Here is a 23,279-nt window from a genome sequence, read left to right as displayed (position 1 = left end):
TACAATACAAAAGCTTGCCCCACCCCGTTAGTTAGATATTGTCAAGGTCGTCGTCACTTGCCGGTCGGTCAATCTATTGATTTTGTTTGTCAACAACACAAATATGTTTATCATTAAGTGGCTGAGCTGTTCAGGTGCTCTAAGCGAACTGCGCGAGTATGCACATCCCAAATCCTCTTCTAAAAACGGGGACTATAATTCCTTGAGTCATATTTCATGTTTCATCTGCTCCGACATATGCCGGATAACGCTTAAATCGGATTTAGCGGGCCAAATACCGAAACATACTTTTCTCCGACGGATATATAGACGATGACAAACAACGGCTCATAAATCACGTAATCAATCAATTATTGCGGCGTAATCGCCCACCAATGACGTTTGTGCAGTGGTTGGTATATTTGTCGACACTGATCGTCACAAATGCTGAGTTTAATTTGTTGTCATTCTCAAGTTCAATAAGAAACTAATATTTCAACGAATCGAAATTGGAGCTAAGGGAGGAAGTAGAGGTACCGATTGTCGGCATTTATCTGGGCAGCAGCAGCAGCAGCAGCAGCAGCAATGAGATTGATAGATAAAATACTACTAAGTTTCTTTAGCCTGAAACTTAAGTAGCCGCAGTATGTAACTGCAGAGTTTTGATTCGTACGATTATTACTCTTAAAATGGACTAATCCGTAACAGGATAAGCAAAGCAATTAGTGCCAAGACAACAACTCATCAGAAACTCCTTTGCAGTTGTGCCAAATTCGTCGCCGACTCGGTTTAAAGCGGCGAATAAATTACAAGCAATAGCTAGCAAAAGAATTGCCCATGTACTATATATATACCATTTATTAAAACTCACTGAGGATCGGAATAATTTATTAATCTACTGGACCTTGCTTGATTCATTTCATTGATATGCGTATGTTTGTTCGTTTGTGGCTGCCGCGATTATGATACACCATTCTTCCATTAAGGAATATCTCAGTCAGGGGCTGGTCCCGGCCATCGTCATCCCAACTCAAATCGTTTTCTTTACCTTGCTTGACTCTCGGTTCGGTTCCCGCGTGTCGGATTGCAGATCCTGCTTAGCCACTTCCCTGACCAGATTTCTGCTGTGTAATGGAAACGCGACTTGTCGCGATCAATGCGGCCCAAATAATCTCCCATCTTTTTCATAGCTTTACTTCCAGTACCTTTTTTTCCTCTGCCCCAGCTGTCACTGACAGGCCTTCGTACCCGCAGTGATGATTCTAACGGAGATTTATTTCCTATTCTGCAGCTTCTCGTAATTAAAAAAAACTTTTTTTTGGCACTAGATCCCCCGCGGGCTGTCCCAATAACCCCCCAAAACTTAACCAAGCCGATGCGTCTTAACCCTCGCGACCTACTCGTCTCCGTCGTACATCCAATCCACTTGCTCTCTAGCTCTCCTCTGCCCCCCGATCAGACTTTTTAATTACTGGCTTTATTCTCGCTTCCATCTTACCTCCTTCGGTTAGTCTCCCATTCTATAATTGTTTAAAGTTCTTCAGCTAGTCCAGGGCTCTCCGCGCAAAGCCGGGACACTGAGTTCTTTACATAGATGGCTTCGTCTCCCCAATATCCACGCACCACCTGTCCTATCTTTTCCGTCAACTACGACTAACAACGATCTATTGTGCTAAGCGTCGTTTATTCGCTGCTGCCGGACTAGTCCTTACTAGCCAACATCTTCTAGACAGCCCATCGGTTTTTACTGATATACCAGACTTCTTGGCCGCCTTCTCATCTATTCGAAAGTGAAGGGAAATACTACCAGGACCAGTGTTAGGCGTTATTACGCGATCACGAGAGCAGGATATGTCTCTACTGGCATATATCAGCAACAGCCACCACTATAATTATCAAAACTACCCATCGCCAACACTTTCTCTATCCGCTTGTGGCGGCTCTCCTAGCAACAACAGCTCGTCCACTTCACAGTCACAACATCGCCATTACCAAAAAGGCGTGCATCCGATCGCAAAAGTCTTGCACCGGGAAGAAGTACGGCGGGGCAGTACTAGTCTGGTCTCAAGCAACTCTGGATCAAACTCTGACCGGACGCTCAAGTTCTCTATTCCGCAGATGGCTGAAGAGCTGCGATATACGGGAGGTGGTGGCCATTATGAGCAGCAGCGAGTTCAACAGCAACAGTTGCATGATCCAGCCGGTTTAGGCCAGTTCCCAGGTAAGTCTAGCTCGACTTCCTTCGCGCCAGGGACGTTGCATTAATGACGAGTCGAGTAGAAAATGAAGAGGACATCTCACCCACCCGGCTACCATCTATCCAGACTCTGTTGACTTCAGCTCCGACGAGCGCTTCTGGTGTGCCTGCTCCGTCGGGTTCCACGTCTTCTTCTACAAGTGTGACGGAAGGAATCACTCGGAGTTCGATATCATCCAGCACGTCATCAAAGTCTACTTCCTCCGCGCCAGCGCAATTATCACCTGCCATGGCGACAATAACAACAACAACAACAAGAAGAACACCGACACCACAGTCAGGATACATCGTCGCCTCTGGATCCACACCGCAAGCACACCTTGAACGTATGCCACACACGTCAGCCGCCGTCGCGGCCGCTGCGGCACTACAAATGCCGACAACAGTCTATCCACAGCAACAGTTCATCTACCCCGGTCCACCACAAGGTATGTCCGCGCCACATATACATCCGCCTCCACTTCCGCATTATATGGCCGCCCCCCAGCCGTACTACATGTCAAGCGCACAAGCTCCACAAGGTGCGTATCCGCCCGCGAATCCGTATGCGGGACTGCAACCACATCCGGGACTCCCACCGCAATATCCACCACTGCGTCCAATGCAGCTCGCACCGGGCATGCCATTACCTATTGTGTCTGCCGGACCTGGCATGCCTGCTGCACAGACACACCTGGCGCCATTAAAACCGAAACGTAAACGTGCTACGCAACAACAAGTTAACCGTCTGAACGAAGTGTTCCAACAGACATTTTTCCCGTCCACAGAGCAGCGGTTGGAATTGTCTCGTGAATTGGGGATGACGCCTCGCACTGTGCAGATTTGGTTCCAGAATAGGCGACAGGGATGGCGTGCGGAAAGTCGACGGTCGAGTGGTGGGCAGGATGCACAGGGTCATCGACTTCATCAGCAGCAACCCGGAGATTTGCCTGGTGAAGGTATTGACGGGGAGTACGATGTTAGCGAGTAAATTGTATGTACTTTTATGGGATTAATTGTGTTTTTAGGAGTCGGTAGACTTTTTGTTTTGGTTGAAGAGGATATTCTTGATTGTACTTGTAGCTTATATTTTGGATATCAATGACTTTGTCGCACGAAATGCATTTAATTTTTTTTGAAAAGTAGGACGGGGAAATGTATGCTCTTTCGAATGTATAGTACTTTTTGTCAAATATTGATTCGTTCTGAATTTTCTTTTTGATCGACGGTCCAAATCTGACAGCACCTCGCACGTGTTAGTCCTCGAAACACAAAAATTGAGAGGGCGATCAAACCCCGCGTCCGTCTAATCTGTATGAGGTCCTTTAGCCGACACGCAAAGTCAGTATTGCAGTTTAATCTTTTCTTCATATAAAAGCCTACATATTTAAATACCAAAAAAAAAAAAAAAAAAAAAGAAAACTTTTAATTCGGCGTGTTGGTGTCAACACAAACATGAAACGAACCCAATTTTTTGGGTGAAAATGTGTGTTGTGAAGAGTGGAACACAAGGTACAGAGTTTGCAATTTTATTGCAAAGTTTATTTTTTTTCGCCGACGGGGAAGAGGAAATCTTAAGCTGCAAAGAGGTAAAGAGGCCGGGTAAAAATTTTGAAGGCCATCAAATGCCGTTGACGTTATTTGTGAAAACTTTACTTTGTTTTAGTATTAAAAAGGGAAATTATTAAATGTTCCTGCCTTGGATTTGTTTCAGAGATAGCAAACAAGCGAAAGAGGAAAGGCCGTGCACATGATCAAAACAATGGAACTTTGGGTGGCGCGTACTACAAAAAACAACAGATAATTGCATTGCCTATGCGTAAAAAACCACACACATTATTTTACTCATGCAGATCGGATGGATACTTTAACAAATAACCTTGCGAGCCTTTTATAAAGGGGAAATGAATTCCATGTCTTTGGATAGGTACCGGGGCCATAACGGCGAAAGTTAATTTGTGAGGAACCACAATTCTGGCAGGTAGCGAAGTTTACAAAGTTTATGTAGCATCTGCGAAAATCATATCAAACCAAAGATACTCACCGGGAGGTAATTTGTATCCTGAAGTTCTAAAGTTCTACCGAGAAATTCAATTACGTTCTATGGTATGCTATGAACTACCGTCAGTAATAACTAATTCTAAGAGTTATTAACAAATATCAATGTTGTTAATATACCAGCTTAGATTACTTCTCTGTCTATTATTGGTCAAAAATTGAAGCACCGCAATCGTGCGAGACACGGCTTACCCAATAAACTGTAACTGTAACTGATAAATTCTAAAAATATCGAATTCACGTATTTGTCGCTTGTGCCGCTTAACCAATGTGCTTTTTAGCACCATAGTGACAGCTCACTGTTAAAGTTCAATTTTATAACGTTCGAATTATGAATAAAACAAAATAATTGGAAAGTTTAGACTAAAAAAGCAAAAGGCAAATTTAATCGGTCCGCTCTAAAAGCGTATCCTCTGACTAGATTATGATTTTTCTCTATTGCGCTAAAGGGAAGTGTATCCTACATTCCATACAAAGCAGCTACTACCGAAGCCCACGCCCACTTTATCACAATTCCCGCTGTTGCTGAATCGAACTCAGAAAAGCAATCATGTCGCATATTGAACCGGTTCGAAAACTTGGTTCGCAGTATGCAGACAGCTTTTCAGATAATAATAAAAGCTAAGCATGGCCCTCTAATAAAATTTAAAATAAATAAGGAGAAACATTTGCGTTTCATCAAAGCTTCTTTCTATTGTGCTTCATCAATTCGGCTGAGTCGCCAACGTTCATTTGTCGACATTATTCTCACTCGTACCCCCCCGTAAAATCACCACAGCACTTCCAATGCACTGGTCAGCTTTAATCCTTGTGGAATAGGGTTCGCTTCCAACTGTGGTTGGGGGGAAAACCTAGAAGCGACCTACTACACTGAATAAATGAGAAAAAAAGTAATGCCAATAGCAGAGACATTTTGCCACAAATTTCTCAATAGTTGCGTAGTACGTGCTAATAAGGTAATAGAGCACTCATGTTCGAGATTATAAGGCACATTTATCCAAAGTAAACAGAAGCTAAAGACATGCAAGCAAGCGGCAGAGCAACGGGCAGAGCAAATAAATAGCATTGTGTAGTATCATGGCAAGGGCCTCATTGAAAGACAAGAACTGTTCTTCTAAACGTGATATCTGTTCCTGAGCCTGATGTGTAAGACCCGAAATCTTTTTGTCCATCTGATGCATCTGTATTTGTAATTCCGTTGCGAAATGGAAAGATTTTGCGCTGTCGTTCTTACGTATGGCAATTGTTGAGCATACGACGCCTACCCGAAGTCAACGCATCAGCAAGTATTCTTGTGCATGACATCATCGTCGCTCTTATCAGATCACATTAACTAATTTCATTCGCTTCCTACTGGGCTGCAACGGTCTGTCGCCATCGGTTACGGCGTCATCGTCATCACCATCATAAGACTTCTTGCGCCCAAGCATCATTTGACACCGAATAGCCCTTGTACTGGCAACCGCCGCCGACTCCTCCTTATGAGACAAACTCTTGTCTTCTTCCATATTGACTTCATCGAAGCGTTACACCGATGAGGAAGAAGTCGCGATTGTGCGCGTGCGGAGACTAGGCGTAGAAGCACAGTATGCAGTTAGGCATAAACTGGAGGAACAGTACTCTGGGATTCCGAAATCGAAGATCGTCGAAGATCCATTTGTAGGCTTGGACGCGTAGCTTGGACGATTTATCAAGACCATAATCGCAAACTTCGAGGACTTTTTCCGCAGAAGAGCTACTGGATGATAGTGAGTGTGCATGAAACTTATTGAACGTTTAGAGCAATCTGGCCAGCGATCGTCAGTCGCGGTTCAAGAAACGCTGCGACTGGTTGTAGCGTGTAGAAACACTAAGCAAAGTGTTTGCTAGGTCAAACCTGTTCGAAGGAGCTAATCCAGAGTGAGGATAGCTCACTCAACCTAGTCCGGCTTTGGGATTAGCGCAGTTGCCTAAGTTGTGGATAAGGTCAGTCCTGAAATGCTACAACGATAACGCGCCTTAAAAGCTGCGATGGCCTAATTACGACGGCGATAATGTACCCTAAGGAACTTTGTGCAAAATGTCTCTGGTGTATTCTGGCGACCGTCGTTCCCCAATGCATATCGTGTAGCCGATGTGGTACCGGCGTCCTACACGCCACGCAAGGTCATTTAATCGCTAGACGATATGATAGTCCACCTAAAGACTCCCTCGCTGGCTGTTGCCCTGTCGCTCATTGATGCCCCCCTACGCTCCCAGTTCGCTGACCTAACAGGTTCGTGGAGCATTGATATGTTTTCTTCCCGTTATGTCGCCCAATGCCGCCTCCAGACGAAGGAATATAATGAAGCTAATACTGGGATGCCGTTTATATTACGCGTTAGTTTGGTTTGCATGCTGATGGTGTTGTCGGTTGTCGACTACCCGTCGAGTAAGTAGTGTTAATATTCCTTTCCTTAATCGGCGGTAAGGCTAGTTCACTTTGGTGGAGGAGATTGTGTGTAGAAGTTGGATTTCAAAGTCATATCTACGGGAGTTGGTAATTGCGGCAACGATGACCAGCCAAGTTTGCGAAACGCAAAATGGGTAGGCTGGGCTTTTCATATTACTGGCAGCCGTATTTGAAAAGCGCGCTAATTCATATGTCAGAAAATATGAAAGCCTGACATTCCCTGTACTTAATATACTGTTACCGTTGCGGACTTATTTTCACAATTGGCTTACCTGAGTCTGAATGTTCAACACTAATCGAGTTGCGATATTATTTGGTATGACTATAATAGATTGTTGTTTTAAGCCGTGGCAAGTTGTGTTCGCATGGCAGATCGTGTACTGAGGCGTGATATTCGACTTCCGCACAGTACTCTACTTTCGCGTACCATGTGGACGCTGTCAAATCAATGGAACAACATATTGGTGTGGTGTTTCAGGAACAGCTCGGTGCCTTACAACTGGCAGATGATGATTTCTGCGAAACTGGATATAACGAGTGCGATGGACTTAAATATGTTTAGATCTTGTATGGTCAGACATCTGAACGATGTCTGGTAAGGTATATGCACTACCTTTAGGCTCAGGCTTCTAGACTTGATTAGGAAGGTAGCCGAATCCGCGACATGGTCACGGCTCGACAGCATATCCGCGGCGAAGCTTCTTGTAATGCTGATTGCATTACACGTCAGACTCGCGCTGACAGATGACGCATTCTTTTTTCCCTTCCGTGGGCCCTTTCAACTAACATATTGCTTTAGAAGGAATCCGTGTTTACTCATTCATCCTGTTCGGCAAACGCGGCTTAAATTTTGCCGCATGATGCCGGCGCCCGCGTCAATATCTTACGGTTGGTGTCGGCGTGCCTTAATGACGTCATCCCGTATTTTTCCTGACGTCACGGATTCTACTTGTCTTCATCTTTTGAATCTCAATACATTGCTCGTTTACCGTATACTACTAACAACATATGGCGCTCTTCTATTCTAAATATAATTGCCAAATATTATCCATCAATAAGCCACTCTGTCAATGTCAAAAGCATGGTCACGAGGCAAGGAGACCAGGCTCAACACAGCGCTACTCTAGAGACACTCGATAAGCTGAACCGATAGTGGACCAAACCTTCTTGCCCTGTGTAAAGACCGTTTCGCTGGAACTGGTAATTTGACCAAGTGGCTTCGTCTCGCCGCCTGCTATTCTGGTTATATTCTCAGTGTCCTTCCATCGGACGGTGACAGGTAACAAGCAGCAGCGGGGGAACGGAGGTATTTACAAACAGCGAGAGGTACAGAAGCTAGCGCGTGACAGCCAGAGGGAGTGATTTGTTCATTCTAGCTCTTTATCGTCATCAGCGTCGGATAGATACATCAAATCTAACCCACTAGATATGTATTCGTTGTGGCTACCAACAACACGCCCGTATTCAATCTGTACTAAAATAGCATCCCTGTCTGCTAAATGGGGCTAAACTCCCAGCCCCATATGAGCAACTTGTATTTTGATGGCTTAACATTTCAAGCTATGCGATTATTGGGACAACGATTGAACTATTGAAGTGTTCTGTTGCTGCAGTCTATCGCATCCAACGCACGTAATACAAATCTCCTGAATCCGATCCGTTAGACGCTTTAAACCTCAGAAATATCCACTTCCGCCAGCAAAAGCAAACGTAGGGGCAAAAAAATATATCAAAGGTTTACGACCGCATTCTTCATATCCAAAGAATCCAATGCGGAGATACACCAAGACTGTCTTTCTATCCACTTCATCTCACAACTCCTTCTCGCACGAACTAGAAAAGAGAAAATCGCGTAAAGCATAGATCTCATGCTAAATGGGATCCTGGACTTGGTGGATGTTGTTAAAAGTTTGCAAAAAAAAATTTTGGCGACTTATTTGACGGCTTATGGTTAGGGTTTACTTAGAATAGGGTCGAATCAGGAGGACTGTGGCGGGTTAGGGACAGACTGACAAACCACTGTTGTGCTGTATATTCACGATACGATCAGTTTTCATTTGCAATCCTAGATTGTTACTATCTACTGTCCCTAAATTTTATATTATTTAAACAATGAGTGGAAACGTACTGATAGAGACTTCTATGGTGAGCGGACCTATCAGAAATTCTTGGCTAAGTCGTAAGCTAACAACTCGGCAAGGGGTCTATCACTATCGAGCTTTACCATAACCACGCTCCAAAGGTATTTGATCATTTAGCATTTTTGTTCATTGTATCGTAGTTGTGGCTCACGAATTAGACGTGCAAGAACTTTTATGAATTGGTAAGAATCAGTCACAGTGGCCGCTACGAATTTCGTATTCTGAATGTACCAGAGCAATTCCTGACGCTATTTGATATCGTAGGCTCGAAGAGGGTACTACAATGGCACTATTGTAAGTATGCGGGTTGGAATTGTACCTGAATAGACAATATTAATGGTTAACTCTAGTTCCATCGAATAATTCCGGTATTACAAAACTTTCTTGGTCGATTTATCCTTTACTAACTGCTTTCGATAAAGGATTTCATGGTTCAAGGCGGTGATCCGTCTGGTACAGGTAGAGGCGGGACGTCAATCTACGGCGAAAAGTTCGAGGACGAAATTCATCCCGGATTGAAGCATGTAGGCGCAGGAATTGTCAGTATGGCCAATAGCGGACCAAACACAAATGGGTCTCAGGTATGTAATCTTCAAACATCTATGTGGTCTCATTGTGCCTAATGTTACAGTTCTTTATAACCCTGGCACCTACAGATTGGCTAGACGGCAAGCATACAATCTTCGGACGTGTAACTGAGGGGATGAAGGTTGTCCAGCGGATGGGTCTTGTTCATACTGGACCGGCGGACCGGCCATTGGAAGAGGTCAAAATAATACGTGCCGTCGCTCTATAAAAGTGTCATCTAACATGTAAATCAATATGCATAATAACCGTGAAATATCTACAAATACTCCTCTGAACTCCAGATTATGCAGTACACCACATTTCACTCTCATTCTACAACATGATCTGGTCTCTCAGTAAAAACCACGAAATCTTTTTTCTTGCCGATGGGGAACCGTTTCTGGCCGCCACAAACTTTGCATGTATGTGTCAAAACGTCGGCATGGGGCACTTTAGCTACTGATTCATTCTCGACGGCAATGGCACATGTCCTCCCAGCTATCAGCACTGTGTCGCATCGTTTGCAAATAAACCGCTTCATATTCGGATCTCTATCAATTCGCATTAGCATCTATTCTTTTCACCTATTGACAGACAATACACACAATCGGATAACGCTTTTACGAGCAACAGATTTCATCTGGGACGCGTAATATCGAGCTAAAGGCGCTGTGGCAGATGTTGCGGTTACTGCAAACTCTGGTGTCGTAATCGCCGTATTAGCCATTAACACCGAGGCTTGATACAAGAACGACGTGCGTAGATATTGGTCTCGGTTCTTTAGTGACTTAGTTAATGCAGCACTAGTTTTCTTGCTTTCCTTTTTAGCCATCTGAAAGGGTGCAACTGCGTTACTGACAACTGGGTAAATCAGCTCGTATGCTACCATTAATTGTCAGAAGGATGAGTAGGCGATGAGCTTTCCCTGCGCATATTCCAGACCGCAAATTCGTAGTCACCAGGGTTTGGGTATTGCTGACAACTCTTCGCCTCATCGATCTTAACAAACTTGCTTTCCAAACATTTAGGACATCGCCACATCGCCATCTCATTCATATTTCATCTACAGTTCTGTTCTTTATATTTTTCTACGATCAACTATTGTCATTAGCTTGACCTGTTGATTTGATTGTTTGACTGCGCTTGGCTCATTTCGATCCATCACTCAGATCAGACTTCCCTCCTAATTCGTCACAAACTCCAGATCTCAAAGCTTTTACCACATTCATAATGGCTGACAACGGCGAAGAAGAACTCCTCGACTACTCCGATTCCGAGGACGTCGCGCCAATTGCCCCTGCCGCAACTACTGCTGCTACCACGGCTAACGGCGAGTCCAAAGATGAGAACGGCGACAAAAAAGGATCATATGTCGGTATTCATTCAACCGGTTTCCGCGATTTCTTGCTCAAACCCGAATTATTGAGAGCTATTGTTGATTGCGGATTTGAGCATCCTTCTGAGGGTTAGTTGTGTTCCATCTATAGTTCCTTCCTGCAACAATTTCTGTTGCCTTTGCCGACAACGTGCGCGCTCGCTCTCAATACTTTCCACGCTGGGCAATCGTCAAATTTGAATCGATTCAGTACAAATTCATTCTTTTCACGCACGGCATCTTCTATATGCTGGGGTTCATTTTCAACGATCGTATATCTGCATTGTTTACCATCGTCATGCTTGTTATTGCCGTTGGATGAGACTCTTCTGATGGCATTGGCGACGATGAAATCGCATCCGTGCGATGTTCTGACTCGCTATACGAAATTGCACGCCGAAATCGACCATCGGGGATGATCATTATGACTTTCCTTCTTTTTGTTTGAAGACGTTTAAGACGTGTCATTTGGCGGAGTAGAATTATTGTGAGGATGTTCTGATATCGGTGGTTTGGTTGTTTGATGTATGCTTTGTGTTGCTGGAAATTTGGCCGGCGGACAGTTGATTGTCACCACCTTTGGAGGCAATGGTCGTGCGGATTAATCAAGTGTAATTCCATGCGACTTTTTCATAAGCCCTTCTTGGGAAGCTGCTCGCGTCCATTTCAGATTTTGGCTCCACAGTACTTAAGTCATCAGCAGACGTCTTGTCAGCAGCGTTAAATTACAGAGTACTTCAGATTTCGTTGTGGCACTTTGGGCTCAGTTTTCTGTATATCGATTCGTTTGACAGTATATGGAGGGCAGCGCGTGCATCGGCATATGGCAAACAGTTTGAAGCACTAAGCTAATATGACGATTCATTAGTTCAGCAAGTTTGTATTCCGCAATCTATTCTCGGCACGGACGTTCTATGCCAGGCCAAGTCCGGTCTCGGTAAGACCGCCGTGTTTGTTCTCTCAACCCTGCAGCAGCTCGACCCTGTTCCTGGAGAAGTGTCCGTCGTGGTTATGTGCCACACTCGGGAGCTTGCATACCAGATCAAGAACGAGTATTCTCGATTCTCAAAGTATATGCCTGATGTCCGAACTGCGGTGTTTTACGGCGGCACACCGATCCAGAAAGATATCGAAGTTATCAAGAACAAGGACTCGAGCCCACATATCATAGTCGCTACTCCTGGTCGACTGAACGCGTTGGTTAGAGATAAGTATATTCGACTGAACAACGTAAAAGTGTTTGTTCTTGATGAGTGCGACAAAATGTTGGAAACGTCGGACATGCGACGTGATGTGCAAGAGATTTTCAGAGCGACTCCACATCAGAAGCAGGTCATGATGTTTTCGGCTACGCTCAGCCAGGAAATCCGACCTATTTGCAAGAAATTCATGCAGAATGTAAGTTGCAGTTGGTTAGATCATAGTTGCATTCCATGATTGTTTACTAATGCCCGGAAGCCGCTGGAAATTTATGTCGACGACGAGACCAAGTTGACTCTGCACGGACTCCAGCAGTACTACATCAAGTTGGAAGAAAACGAGAAGAACCGCAAACTGAACGACCTTCTTGACACATTGGAATTCAACCAAGTTATCATTTTCGTCAAGTCAACTCAGCGTGCGAATCAGCTCAACAAGCTCCTGACCGAATGCAACTTCCCTAGTATCGCTGTGCATAGTGGTATTCCCCAGGAGGAGCGCATTGCGCGGTACAAGTCGTTCAAAGAGTTCAATAAGCGTATTTGTGTTTCAACTGATGTTTTTGGTCGTGGAATTGATATTGAGCGTATCAACTTGGCCATCAACTACGACCTTCCCGCTGAGTGAGTTCTTAAGGTATTTTTTTGGAATGTTACGGTACTAACCGGGATCTAGCGCCGATTCGTATCTCCATCGTGTCGGCCGAGCAGGTCGGTTCGGTACCAAAGGACTGGCAATCTCGTTCGTGAGCTCAAAGGAAGACGCTGACGTGCTGGATAAAATCCAGGAACGATTTGAAGTTAATATTGCCGCGTTTCCAGAGGACGGTATCGATCCGGCTACGTACATGAACACTTAAGCCGTTTATTATCTATGTGAGATTTGGAGATAAAAAGTGATATAGTCCAGTTGTGTCGAAGCTTTCTGTCTCCGTATGCTTGTATTGTACTTTTTGTCAATGACTTAGTCGTTAAATTGCGTGTATGGATATATTTATATAGTGAAATTGTGTTTAATTCATATAAGCCGATATTGTAACTTGCGTGTATGTGTATGATTATTCGATTGAGGTAGACGTCTCTGTGGACCGACATCATCAGATCAAACGGAATTAATTTTTGCGTAAATGAATATTTTTGTATCAAGCGACGTGATATACAATACACCGACACGTAAAACGGTTTTTTACGTCAAATTATACAAGTGCTCATGAAAACAACCGAAAAGCAAAACCAATGAATGAACTTTTTCCAACGCACGTCTAATACGTCCGCTTCTCAGACGCGAGGAGATCGCTGTAGACGTCGAGAGGGGACTGGACGAGAGGGGTTTCTTTCCAGAGGTTGGGGGTGAGGAAGCCGTAGGTATTGCTGACGTTGGTTAGTTCTATTGACTTTATTCAACCGCAGCAGAAAAGTGTAATACATACCCAATGGCAACGAAGGTGGCCTTCAAGGTGTTCTCGAGGGTCTTGGTGGATCCGCTGGAGGAGGTGTACGCGTCTTCTATGCCGGCGAGCTGAAGCAGTCTCTTGACGGCGGGGGAGGCAACGACACCGGTACCACGCGGAGCAGGGATCAACTACAAAGGAGCTCATCAGCATTCATTCTTTGTTTATAATAATATCTCTTAAGACACATACTCTGACGGAGACGGAACCGCACTTGCCGGTGGTCTTAGCGGCAAGCGAGTGGGGCTGACCAAGGGACGCACCCCAGTAACCACGACGAACAGGGATAACGGAGAGCTTAGCGATGATGATGGCGGCACGGATTGCAGTAGCAACTTCCTTCGCGGTCTTGATACCGAGACCGACGTGGCCATCCCAGTCACCGATGACAACGATGGCCTTGAATCGGGTGCGCTGACCAGCACGGGTCTGCTTCTGAACAGGCTTGATCTTCATGACCTCATCCTTCAACTTGGGCAAGAACTCGTCGACAATTTGGTACTCCTTAATGGGGAGCGAGTGCAAGTAGATCTCCTCCATGCTCTTGATCTTGCCGGCCTTGACGAGACGGCCGAGCTTAGTGACGGGTTGCCACTGAGCCTCCTCGTCCTTGCGACCGCCGCGACGAGGTCCACGACGACCACGGCCACGGCCTCTGTCACCACCACGGCCCCTGTCGCCACGGCCCCTGTCGCCACGGCCCCGACCGAATCCTCCTCTTGGTGCTTCAGACATTGTCGATTGTGTGTTGGGTGGTGCTGGTGCTGTCTCGAGAGATACCGGAAGGTTTATGATGTGCGGTGGTGCGCTGGCTTCGCAATTTTGGAGATCTCGCAGACGTAGTGTGTATCGCCAGCAAGCTCCAATTCTTTCCTGCCCAGGCCAAGGAGGCATGTGACTGCTTTTCTGAGAGGCGCGGCTATCAAGCCCTACAGTTCACATGATGCTCAAGCCCTAATTCAGGAAGAGCCACTTCAGTTTAAAGCCACAGCGCACAGGTCACGCATTCGCGTGGGGGCCACCATGTGGCTGTAAGCAGTAGGCAAGTGGGGGTCCCCGCTAGCAATTTGACCCCACACACTAAGTTGCCAAGCTCCCCGCAAAGGTAACTAATTACATCTCTCATGATATCGCGCAGTGACAGTTGTGAAATAAAATATGTTGAATATCTAAGTGTGAGATTTGCACGCATTTCTGGAATCATCTGGAGTGCCGGGAAGAAGTGAGGAAGGCGGAAAATTGGGCGAGGGTGAGAGAGTGCCGTGGGTGGGGCAAGAAAGAACGATCTCTAAGCCGGCTTAATGGTCTCCACTGGGGATATCCGAGGAACTGGGAGCTATGCTAGTGCGAATATATATATTGTCCTTGCGCCTGCCACAGTTCGCCTGTCATTCCGTCCTGGTTCACCCCAATCAACTAACTCCCAATGACTCTCGCGACGTTTGAATATTCCGGCGGCACTATTGTTGCGGAGCAGCTGACACCTGAGGCCTTCAAGAAGTTTGGATACGTCATCTCCGCCTCCCACCAGGCTCCAAAGGTCGCGGCTGGCACCCATGGACTCTCGTATTGGTTACCGAATGCCTCGGTCCCAGTGAACAACTATTCCAACTCTCAGTTTAGGACGGAGGCGCCGTGTGCGTTCAATTTGCAAAGATTCGCGCCACCTGCGACGTTGGATAGGAAGAACTGCGAGTACCTTGTCAAGAATGTCGAACGACACCCGTATACTACGCAAACTTTTTTCCCGATGGGTGTTGATGCCAGCGAGCCTGCTTATTTGGTAGTTGTTGCTGAGAACGATGAGAGTGAGTTGCTGTTTTGACGAGAAGTTGAGAAAAGACAAAAGCTAACAATGAGTAGACAATATGCCGGATTTGTCGACTGTTCGCGCATTTGTCGCTCGGGGAGGCCAATCAGTTACGTACGGCGCTGCGGTCTGGCATGGAGGAACATGCTCGCTCAGAGACTCATTAGACATGACCATGTTTATGTACGATAACGGCGTGAAGGAGGACGAGATACAACTCGTCGGCATTGAGAATGGGCTTCCGGTTACGTATACGGTTTAAGGTAGCGATAGAAATAGTGGAAAAGGGACAAAATTTGTTCATTGATATTGGTTTGGGTAGTGGGATTGATTATATACAATTGGCGTTCTTATAATGTTTGGTATATGATTCAAATTTAGAATATTGCATAGTTTTACCATTATACTTTGCAACAGTCATTAGCAGCACTAGAGTTGATTGCCATTACTTGCTCTTATATTCTCAAGCAGTTATGATGCTTGGGTTGCTACTTACATTGAAATAAATGTAAGTTTGCATTCGTCAGACACAAAATCGATTGACGTCAAATGTGTTGTGGCAAGCGAGACCCTGGATCTCAAGACTCGATTTTTGGTGTGGTCATGAGATCGTGGAGCTGACGCTAGACTGTAGAGCGGGATCACCGGTCAATGATCAACGACTAGCATCGTACAGTATAGTGTGTGTCACCGTCGATCGCTCGCAACGAGTCATCGGCAGTAGCAGGAAATTTCCCTGCGAGGCAGACAGAAGCTGGAGCAGGAAGAGCATGAAATCGGACAATAAATTGAAATGCATGTGTCTGATAAGCACATGTTAGGGCAGGCATCGGACAATGAGTCTTTTCTCAAGACGGCATAATTTGTATCTATGCTATTGCGAATTGACGTCACAGGCTCATCACCGTGCATAGGTCCCTAGTGCCTCAACCGCAGAGCAGACATACGATACAGTGGCAGGGGCTTTTAAGATGCGGGCGATCAGCGGTCAGTATAGCACGACGATTATTATTTCTGAGTTGCGGAATGATTTTAGTCGCTTGCGCTAGAAGCCGCCATTCGAGGCACGAGGAAGCAAATTCGAGGCTGTCGAGAAAAGTTAGGCGATGTACCTGCATTGTACCTGCCGAACCCTGCGCCCTGCGTGCAAACTCTAAGTGCTTACAGTAAAGTGATCGCCAACAATAATTATTGCTCGACAGATCTCACAATCTCATCCCCCCCCTCCCATCGTATCGCACTTGAAGATAATTGTCCACCCGTTCGTCATCTGCTCATTCAACGGCCATGTGCCCAGGCACCGTGTTGATGCCCACCGACTCTAGTTCCGTTCAGCTGCCTCTGAGCTCGCTAGACCAAATTTATTGTAGCAAATATTTCGTGTGCCAGTCAATTGACAAATATCAATAACTAGCAGCCCAGAAATTCAGTTAATGGGGACCAGTAGTTGCAGATCACACCTATATTTCTAGACCATAGTCAGACTCTAAAACTGCATTATAATAAGTGTATGTTACTCAAATCGGCAATGGCAGCAGGTCTACTGCCGGCAGTGCAGTGCCGCATTCTCTTCTCATCATATCGAGCGGGTGATCTCACACATAGGCTCTTCTCGACCTTGGTCGTAATATCCGGGGAAAGATGTAATAATGCCGCGTGGAATTGAAGTTGGCCGGGTACGTGTCGGGTACGGCATCATTGACCGCGATGCGTGATGACGTAGGCTTGCACCACATGTTGAAATGGTTATATAAGCCGCTAACACATGTTTATGTCAGCTAATTCTCTACTATCACGCATAAATAAACATGGTCGCACCCGGCCCCTAAGCCGTTTCCATCACATCTCATCTTCTTGTCAGCCTACTATACTTCGTGCTGCACCCTACCGAATCCTGCTAAGGCTGTATCTACAACTATATCCAATTCGACTCTGATTAGCAATGCACCGAACATATTCCATGCGCAACAGCCGGGCGCCGACTGCTCAGCAGATGGCGACTCCACCTCCTCCTCCCTCCTCCACCAAGACCGGCCGATTTTTCGGCAAGGGCTCTCTTGGTATGTTTTATTTAATGTTCTATTAGTATCACCGGCTAACGATTCATCGCAGCGCACACCTTCCGCCGCACCACCGCTGGCTCTTTTGGTCCTGATCTCGCACGCAAGCTGGCTCAGCTTGTCAAGATGGAGAAGAACGTCATGCGATCGATCGAGCTTGTTTCCCGCGAACGACGTGAGGTCGCCAAGCAGCTCTCTCTCTGGGGCGAAGAGTGCGATGATGACGTGTCTGACATCACCGACAAGCTCGGTGTTCTCGTGTACGAGGTCGGCGAGCTCGAGGACCAATTCATCGACCGCTACGACCAGTACCGTGTGACCATGAAGTCGATCCGTAACATTGAGGCCTCCGTCCAGCCTTCTCGTGACCGCAAACAGAAGATCACAGACCAGATCGCTCAACTCAAATATAAGGACCCCAACTCCCCCAAGATCGTCGTTCTCGAGCAGGAGCTTGTCCGTGCCGAGGCGGAGTCGCTCGTCGCCGAAGCTCAACTTTCCAACATCACCCGCGAGAAGTTGAAAGCTGCGTTCGCGTACCAGTTTGACGCGCTCCGCGAGCACTCTGAGAAACTTGCGATGATTGCCAACTACGGTCTCAGCCTGCTCGATCTCATCGACGACCAGGCCGTTACTCCCGGTGAGACCCGAGCTGCGTACGATGGATACGAGGCCTCGAAGCAGATCATCATTGACTGCGAGAATGCGCTTGCAAACTGGACATTTGAGAATGCCGCCGTCAAGCCAAGCCTGTCTATCCGCCAGGGTCAGCGCGAAGGTGGCTTTGAACTCGAGGACGAACCGCTCCGTGGAGAGGGTATGGAAGACTGGGGAGAACAGGACAAGCTTGGTGAGCAGGCCGAGGCGACGACTTCTGAGGTTCCGGCTGAGGAAAAGGGCCACGCGCCTGTCATGGCAGCTTGAACGAAAGTATTAGGGTGAATCAAACGGCTTCGAGAGAGCGTAAACTATGTGAATGGACGAATAAAAGTAGGCGATGTGATCATGATCAACCAATTTCTTTGCGACGTGTGCGGTTGAATTGCAGGGTAGTGCAATTTTGTATCTTTATAATCTCTACATTTTTTTCCCGTGTAATATTTTGTATTTTTCAACGGCTGGGTATCTCCTAATGGTATGTATGTAGGCTCTATGTTTTTGCCTAAGTTTGTTTTAGTAGCGAAACAATATATCACTTTTCGGTTCTGCAAGCTGACATACACATGCATAATGCATTGTTCGAATATCATGCGTTATTATTTAGCAGTAGCAACAATTCATCGCCGCCTACTCCGCCGCATCACGAATTTTGTCCAAATTCCATCCACAATGCAAGTGAGCGGCGTAATATAATGTAGCGGGCAGCAACTTGAATCTGTCGTTATCCCGATCGCGCAGCATTGACACAATGAGCCCTGTATTTAACTGTAACTGTATTTAGCTGCAGTAGAGTACTAGTACTCTAGTGTTGTTGGCGTCTACGACATTATATTTAAGAGTATGAGCGGAAAGTGTTAAATGCGAAGTATGCGACAGCAAGACGGCATTCGATACGCTATAATTATAGATTTATTAGATGCCTGTCTCGTATTGTCTTTATATACTCTCCCAAGTCCTTCCACAACTCCGCTTTCATTGACCTCGAATAAGCGGCCACACGGCCCGAAGTCGACGGCACGACAAACACTTTAGGACTGTCACCTGCCTGGGCGGCGAACTGAAATTCGTCTAAATCTTGCCATCCAAATTTGAATTGCTCCTGCTTTAATGATTTGCCCGCCTTGAACCGGTAAATAGCCTCCCAAATACCTTTACCCACAATACAAATGGCGCTCGGGCGCAAGCATCGCAGTTTAGATTCAAGCTCACCTGCACTACGCACCATCTCATCTTTGGACAGCTCACTCTGTTCTGCAGTAGTTCTCGAAATCAAATTAGTGATTCCAAGACTCCAATCCATCGGTAACTGTCTGTCATCCACACACGTCAATTTCCGCGCCACGCACCCTGATTCAAACAATAACGGCCAAAACAAGTTGGTTGGATTGGCGAACATGTGTTGTTTTTGAGACGTCATGACGCCGGGGTTGAGACCGACAAAGATACAGATCAGGTTTGGTGCGAGGCAGTCTGGGACCGGTGCGAGGTGGGCATACAGAGCTGGTGGGGCATAGCGGCGGGGGACTTTTCTTTTCCTGGTGACTTTGGATGGGGTAGAGAAATACCGTGAGGACAGAGAGGGGGACGAGGACTTCTCTATCGAGCTCACCGAGTCGCTTGGAGTATCGGGCAGAGACGATTTAGTTGGTGACGCTGTGGCTGGTATTGACGTCGGATCTCCTTCAATGCACGCAAACCTATCTAGAAGACCGTTGAATGAGATGACTGATTCGTCTTTGATTTGTTCGTTTTGTGCCATGGTATTACTGAGTACCATCATATTCTTGTTTTATATGATAGATAGACCGGTCAGAGATCGCCCATCGGCGATGAGTTGACCGTAAGGGTCTTGTGGTGCTTATGCGCCGCAGGCAGAGATCGCCAAATGCATGCTGACGGCTGTTCGTTTAGACCTCATAAGCGCCTCCCCAAAAGCCCATACACAGTGTTGTAGGTTCTATCTCATATCCAAATTATCCCTCCTCACATAGCAATTACTATCGACATCATCACCGTCAAACTTCCGCTCTCCGTCTTTATCTCTCGGTGTCTCCTCCTTCCGTTTCTTCTGCTCGAGCATTGATATTCCTGTCACAGCCATTGTCGACAATTTTCCAATCTCGAACCGCGCCCTATCTTTTTAATTTTAACAGGAACCCCCACCTCCCAGGACTCGGCCAATCTCCGACCTCTCATAATATCCTCGCAGTTTCAATGGCCGCACGCTCAGGACCCGCAAAAAATATACTAGTGAAACTGATAGTTGGTGCAGGCACCGCCTCGCCGTCGCCGCCAGTCGGTCCTGCATTGGGTTCGAAAGGGGTCAAGGCCATGGACTTTTGCAAGGAATTCAATGCCCGAACTGCGCACCTCACTCCTGTACGTCATGGATAATTGAAAGCAATTTTTATGCCAGAAAATGCGCTAATGAGTGGGATCTACATATAGGGTCTTCCAGTGTCGTGCCTGATCACTATCCGTCCAGATCGTTCGTTCTCGTTCGAAACAAAGTCGCCGCCAACTGCGTTCCTCATAATGCGTGCCGCGGGTATCGAGAAAGGTGCTGCGCGATATGCTGCCGGTGATGCCCCAGTGGGTCGCATATCACTGAAGCACGTTTATGAGATTGCAAAAATTAAGCAGAAGGTGGGTAGTAGTTGTTCTAAGTTCAGGATAAAATGTGATACGTGACAGCAGGTATGCTAATGAGACTGTATAGGACTCGCAGCTTTCGGGTGTCAGTCTAGAAGCGGTCGCCCGCTCAGTAATCGCGACAGCAAAGACTGTGGGTGTGGAAGTGATGCGCTAAATCCAGTAATAGACTGTCTCCAAATACATCTTCTTGATCTCTAACATCTTCGCCGCCAGATCTCACAAGAATAGTCTATGGGTCTTTTTTTAACTTCCTCTACTCTGCTTTATCGCTGTGCTTTATTTTTGGGCTTTACTATATAGACACTGCAAGTGATCCTATTAACGGTGTTTTCGAGTATGATATACATGGTTGCGCCCGCTACTCAATAGGTGCCGCAAAATTTGTTACTATTATCATATCGAGCATATACGATCACGGGAGTTACGATTGATATACACTTTACAACATGTAATCGGTTATGCAGATGAAGAGAGTAGGGGTCGGGACATACATGTAGAAATAATGTACAACAGTAATAGCATATAGTACGGATTAGCCAGTTGACGAGTTTGGGAGTTAAACGAGTAGATAGATCCGCTCGTGTGTTTCCTCGAAAATAAGCAAGCGTATTTTGTTGGAAACTGAGTAGGGTCATGCAACTCGGGGGTACCGAGAAGGAGAAGAGCCTCATCGCGTGTAGTAAAGGCGTGGCGGCTCTTGCAGATTTGCTGCACTGGAGTATCCCATGAATGCTCATTCTTGTGTAGATTTTTGTCAACTGCCTGGTTCGCTGCCTGGTTCGCTGTACTGTAACGAACAAGAATATTTCTCGCACCATTGACATCGCGATCGCGTTCGAACGACATTGTTTGCATGCGTATTCTTTCCTACTTCCTACGTCGTTGAGACTGCCACATCTTCCGCATGTCTTACTAGTGAAGGCCTCGGAGACCAAGACGACTTTGCAAGATTTATATTCTCGCGCTTTGTTGAGAAGTCGGTAATGAGACCAATTTGCCATAGCTCGTGCTGTCTTGGACCTGATCCGCCGGCGTCCACCATCTGTTGAACTGGAAAGGCCGGGAGAATGATAAGATTGAATGTCGTGCACAAATACTTGCCAATCCAGCAGTGCAAATCGACGACGAGATTTTGAATCCGACAACGCAGCCTGGCTGCAGCCCTTTTCGTCCTCCGCGTCTTTTGCACGGCGTATATCTTTGGCCGAATATGAGCTATGCAACTCGTCCAGCCAGTGACACAGTCTATATACATGGCCAATGTCATTTGACCCAAGTTCAACCACTTCGCCGTCTGGGGTATACCCAGCGAGGAATGTTCGCACGCCCGGGTCCAGAGATACCTTGACAGCCTTCTGGTCCAGCAAATCGTGTGCATCTTGTACAGTAAGTGACCCCCTCCAAGCCCCGTACGCTTGTTTTTTTAGCTCTCCGGCGTTTGCTGAGCGCCTCATTGGCCTTCGTATTGAAAGAGGGCCATCCAATGCGTAATTGCCTTCGCCCCCTTTGCAAATTGGTCCACCGCTTCCAGCATTGAGGTTGGGAAGCTATTTTGATGGTTTACAATGCGAGTCTTAATCAGTTAACTGGCAAATGTCTGTATACCAAGGCTTAGTGATTCTTGCAGCTTAAATCCCCAGTGAATTCGTTTCTCTACGGTTGATTATGTAATACTATGTCGAATATCGAATATCGGCACGATATGTCGAATATTCGATTCGACGGTCGAAGAATGCGTCGAACAATATTCGATATCGGTATTCGAGATTGACCGATATCGTATCCGACGCCGATCGGTCGAATAATATTCGGCAAGTCGAATATCGTCTATAGCACTACATGCTTGTCAGTTGTCACTGACATGGTAAGTTTTTAGTACTTAGCGCCGTATAGCTTGCCGACAGCGTGCCAAGGTGATGGATGAGGAGAACCGCGTTAAGCCGATTCGACCGTCAGCCGATAGCGATAGCCCCTGTTACCTAGCTAGCGCAACCGTTTGTAGGTATGATTACAACTGAATGCGGAATGTCGTTCAAGACGACCGCAATATGTTTTACCGGCGGAATCTGTTGTTCTACTGTGTGGCAGTGCCGCAATAACTACAACGGCTAACGTGGCTGAAACCCATCGTGGCAGCCCCATCAACGGGCGAAGGCACTCGTCCTTGTCTATGTCTCCTAAATCCCCCGATCAGATCGTTATCAAGACCCCGTTTCACAATTGCATGGTATTGATGGCCGACGATAGTTTACCAGATTATAAAGCGCTCTGGACGCTCTGGAAACAGGAATCAGAGTTGCGGAGACAGGCTGAGGAAGGCAACCGGCGCACGACTTTTGAGGAATATATTCGAGCCTGCCATAATTTCTTATTCCTGCAGCTAAAGGTTGGAGATAAAGCTCTCTCCACGAAAGGGACGTTGACAAAGCCCACTGGGAGACTTTGTTCTCAGCGGCTTCGAAATTGGGCAGATTGCTTGGACAGCCAACAGCAGCTTTACAACTCCGTTCGCAAATTCCTACATGCGTCCGAGGAAGATGCACCACGACTATTTTCATCTGTCCATTTGCTAGAAGACCTCGGACGAGAGAATTGTAGCCAGCCGCTACGAAGTGCAAAAGATTTGGAGACTTTTGAGCGATTAGCTGTTGAAAATA

General features: G+C 46.4%; 11 protein-coding genes across 11 annotated transcripts; 7 read left to right on the top strand and 4 right to left on the bottom strand.

Moving 5' to 3' along the window:
- Positions 1-1,389: 1,389 nt before the first annotated feature.
- V1513DRAFT_453564 (uncharacterized protein) lies at positions 1,390-3,409 on the top strand. The gene is made up of 2 exons (XM_066899259.1): positions 1,390-2,200; positions 2,260-3,409. Exons 1-2 carry the CDS (start codon positions 1,831-1,833, stop codon positions 3,204-3,206), a joined length of 1,317 nt encoding a protein of 438 aa, XP_066750826.1. The 5' UTR covers positions 1,390-1,830; the 3' UTR covers positions 3,207-3,409.
- A 5,310-nt stretch (positions 3,410-8,719) lies between these two features.
- On the top strand, positions 8,720-9,685 carry V1513DRAFT_453555 (cyclophilin-like domain-containing protein). Its single transcript, XM_066899258.1, has 7 exons — positions 8,720-8,849; positions 8,905-8,946; positions 9,004-9,027; positions 9,110-9,139; positions 9,196-9,213; positions 9,268-9,426; positions 9,477-9,685. Exons 1-7 carry the CDS (start codon positions 8,817-8,819, stop codon positions 9,639-9,641), a joined length of 471 nt encoding a protein of 156 aa, XP_066750825.1. The 5' UTR covers positions 8,720-8,816; the 3' UTR covers positions 9,642-9,685.
- Positions 9,558-10,293, bottom strand: V1513DRAFT_453553 (RNAse P Rpr2/Rpp21/SNM1 subunit domain-containing protein). Its single transcript, XM_066899257.1, has 2 exons — positions 10,018-10,293; positions 9,558-9,963 (listed from the first exon to the last, which is right to left on the bottom strand). Exons 1-2 carry the CDS (start codon positions 10,242-10,244, stop codon positions 9,741-9,743), a joined length of 450 nt encoding a protein of 149 aa, XP_066750824.1. The 5' UTR covers positions 10,245-10,293; the 3' UTR covers positions 9,558-9,740.
- Positions 10,294-10,439: 146 nt separating this feature from the next.
- V1513DRAFT_453551 (P-loop containing nucleoside triphosphate hydrolase protein) lies at positions 10,440-13,174 on the top strand. The gene is made up of 4 exons (XM_066899256.1): positions 10,440-10,877; positions 11,656-12,185; positions 12,246-12,610; positions 12,663-13,174. The coding sequence occupies exons 1-4, from the start codon at positions 10,643-10,645 to the stop codon at positions 12,844-12,846; spliced, it is 1,314 nt and encodes a 437-aa protein (XP_066750823.1). The 5' UTR covers positions 10,440-10,642; the 3' UTR covers positions 12,847-13,174.
- V1513DRAFT_406069 (40S ribosomal protein uS5) lies at positions 13,012-14,247 on the bottom strand. The gene is made up of 3 exons (XM_066895621.1): positions 13,630-14,247; positions 13,417-13,568; positions 13,012-13,357 (listed from the first exon to the last, which is right to left on the bottom strand). The coding sequence occupies exons 1-3, from the start codon at positions 14,170-14,172 to the stop codon at positions 13,249-13,251; spliced, it is 804 nt and encodes a 267-aa protein (XP_066750822.1). The 5' UTR covers positions 14,173-14,247; the 3' UTR covers positions 13,012-13,248.
- A 236-nt stretch (positions 14,248-14,483) lies between these two features.
- V1513DRAFT_453542 (ureidoglycolate hydrolase) lies at positions 14,484-15,776 on the top strand. The gene is made up of 2 exons (XM_066899255.1): positions 14,484-15,245; positions 15,301-15,776. The coding sequence occupies exons 1-2, from the start codon at positions 14,864-14,866 to the stop codon at positions 15,507-15,509; spliced, it is 591 nt and encodes a 196-aa protein (XP_066750821.1). The 5' UTR covers positions 14,484-14,863; the 3' UTR covers positions 15,510-15,776.
- Positions 15,777-17,025: 1,249 nt separating this feature from the next.
- On the top strand, positions 17,026-18,705 carry V1513DRAFT_420932 (Eisosome component PIL1/LSP1). The gene is made up of 2 exons (XM_066895948.1): positions 17,026-17,307; positions 17,360-18,705. The coding sequence occupies exons 1-2, from the start codon at positions 17,190-17,192 to the stop codon at positions 18,229-18,231; spliced, it is 990 nt and encodes a 329-aa protein (XP_066750820.1). The 5' UTR covers positions 17,026-17,189; the 3' UTR covers positions 18,232-18,705.
- Positions 18,706-18,858: 153 nt separating this feature from the next.
- Positions 18,859-19,782, bottom strand: V1513DRAFT_453539 (uracil-DNA glycosylase-like protein). The gene has a single exon (XM_066899254.1). The coding sequence runs from the start codon at positions 19,745-19,747 to the stop codon at positions 18,869-18,871; it is 879 nt and encodes a 292-aa protein (XP_066750819.1). The 5' UTR covers positions 19,748-19,782; the 3' UTR covers positions 18,859-18,868.
- Positions 19,783-19,896: 114 nt separating this feature from the next.
- Positions 19,897-21,162, top strand: V1513DRAFT_453538 (mitochondrial 54S ribosomal protein uL11m). Its single transcript, XM_066899253.1, has 3 exons — positions 19,897-20,346; positions 20,416-20,613; positions 20,687-21,162. Exons 1-3 carry the CDS (start codon positions 20,182-20,184, stop codon positions 20,774-20,776), a joined length of 453 nt encoding a protein of 150 aa, XP_066750818.1. The 5' UTR covers positions 19,897-20,181; the 3' UTR covers positions 20,777-21,162.
- Positions 21,163-21,184: 22 nt separating this feature from the next.
- On the bottom strand, positions 21,185-21,569 carry V1513DRAFT_453535 (uncharacterized protein; the record flags this gene model as incomplete). The annotated part of the gene is made up of 3 exons (XM_066899252.1): positions 21,421-21,569; positions 21,337-21,384; positions 21,185-21,316 (listed from the first exon to the last, which is right to left on the bottom strand). Coding segments are annotated over exons 1-3 (200 nt in total), but the record flags the coding sequence as incomplete, so codon positions are not given.
- Positions 21,570-22,434: 865 nt separating this feature from the next.
- Positions 22,435-23,279, top strand: V1513DRAFT_281028 (uncharacterized protein; the record flags this gene model as incomplete). Its single annotated transcript, XM_066894579.1, has 1 exon — positions 22,435-23,279. A coding segment is annotated over exon 1 (487 nt), but the record flags the coding sequence as incomplete, so codon positions are not given.

Source organism: Lipomyces chichibuensis, assembly GCF_038497645.1.
Source record: "Lipomyces chichibuensis strain CBS 12929 unplaced genomic scaffold V1513scaffold_60, whole genome shotgun sequence".
Taxonomy (NCBI): domain Eukaryota; kingdom Fungi; phylum Ascomycota; class Lipomycetes; order Lipomycetales; family Lipomycetaceae; genus Lipomyces; species Lipomyces chichibuensis.
Note: the sequence above shows the minus strand (reverse complement) of the source record. Positions and strands in the feature narration are given on the sequence as shown.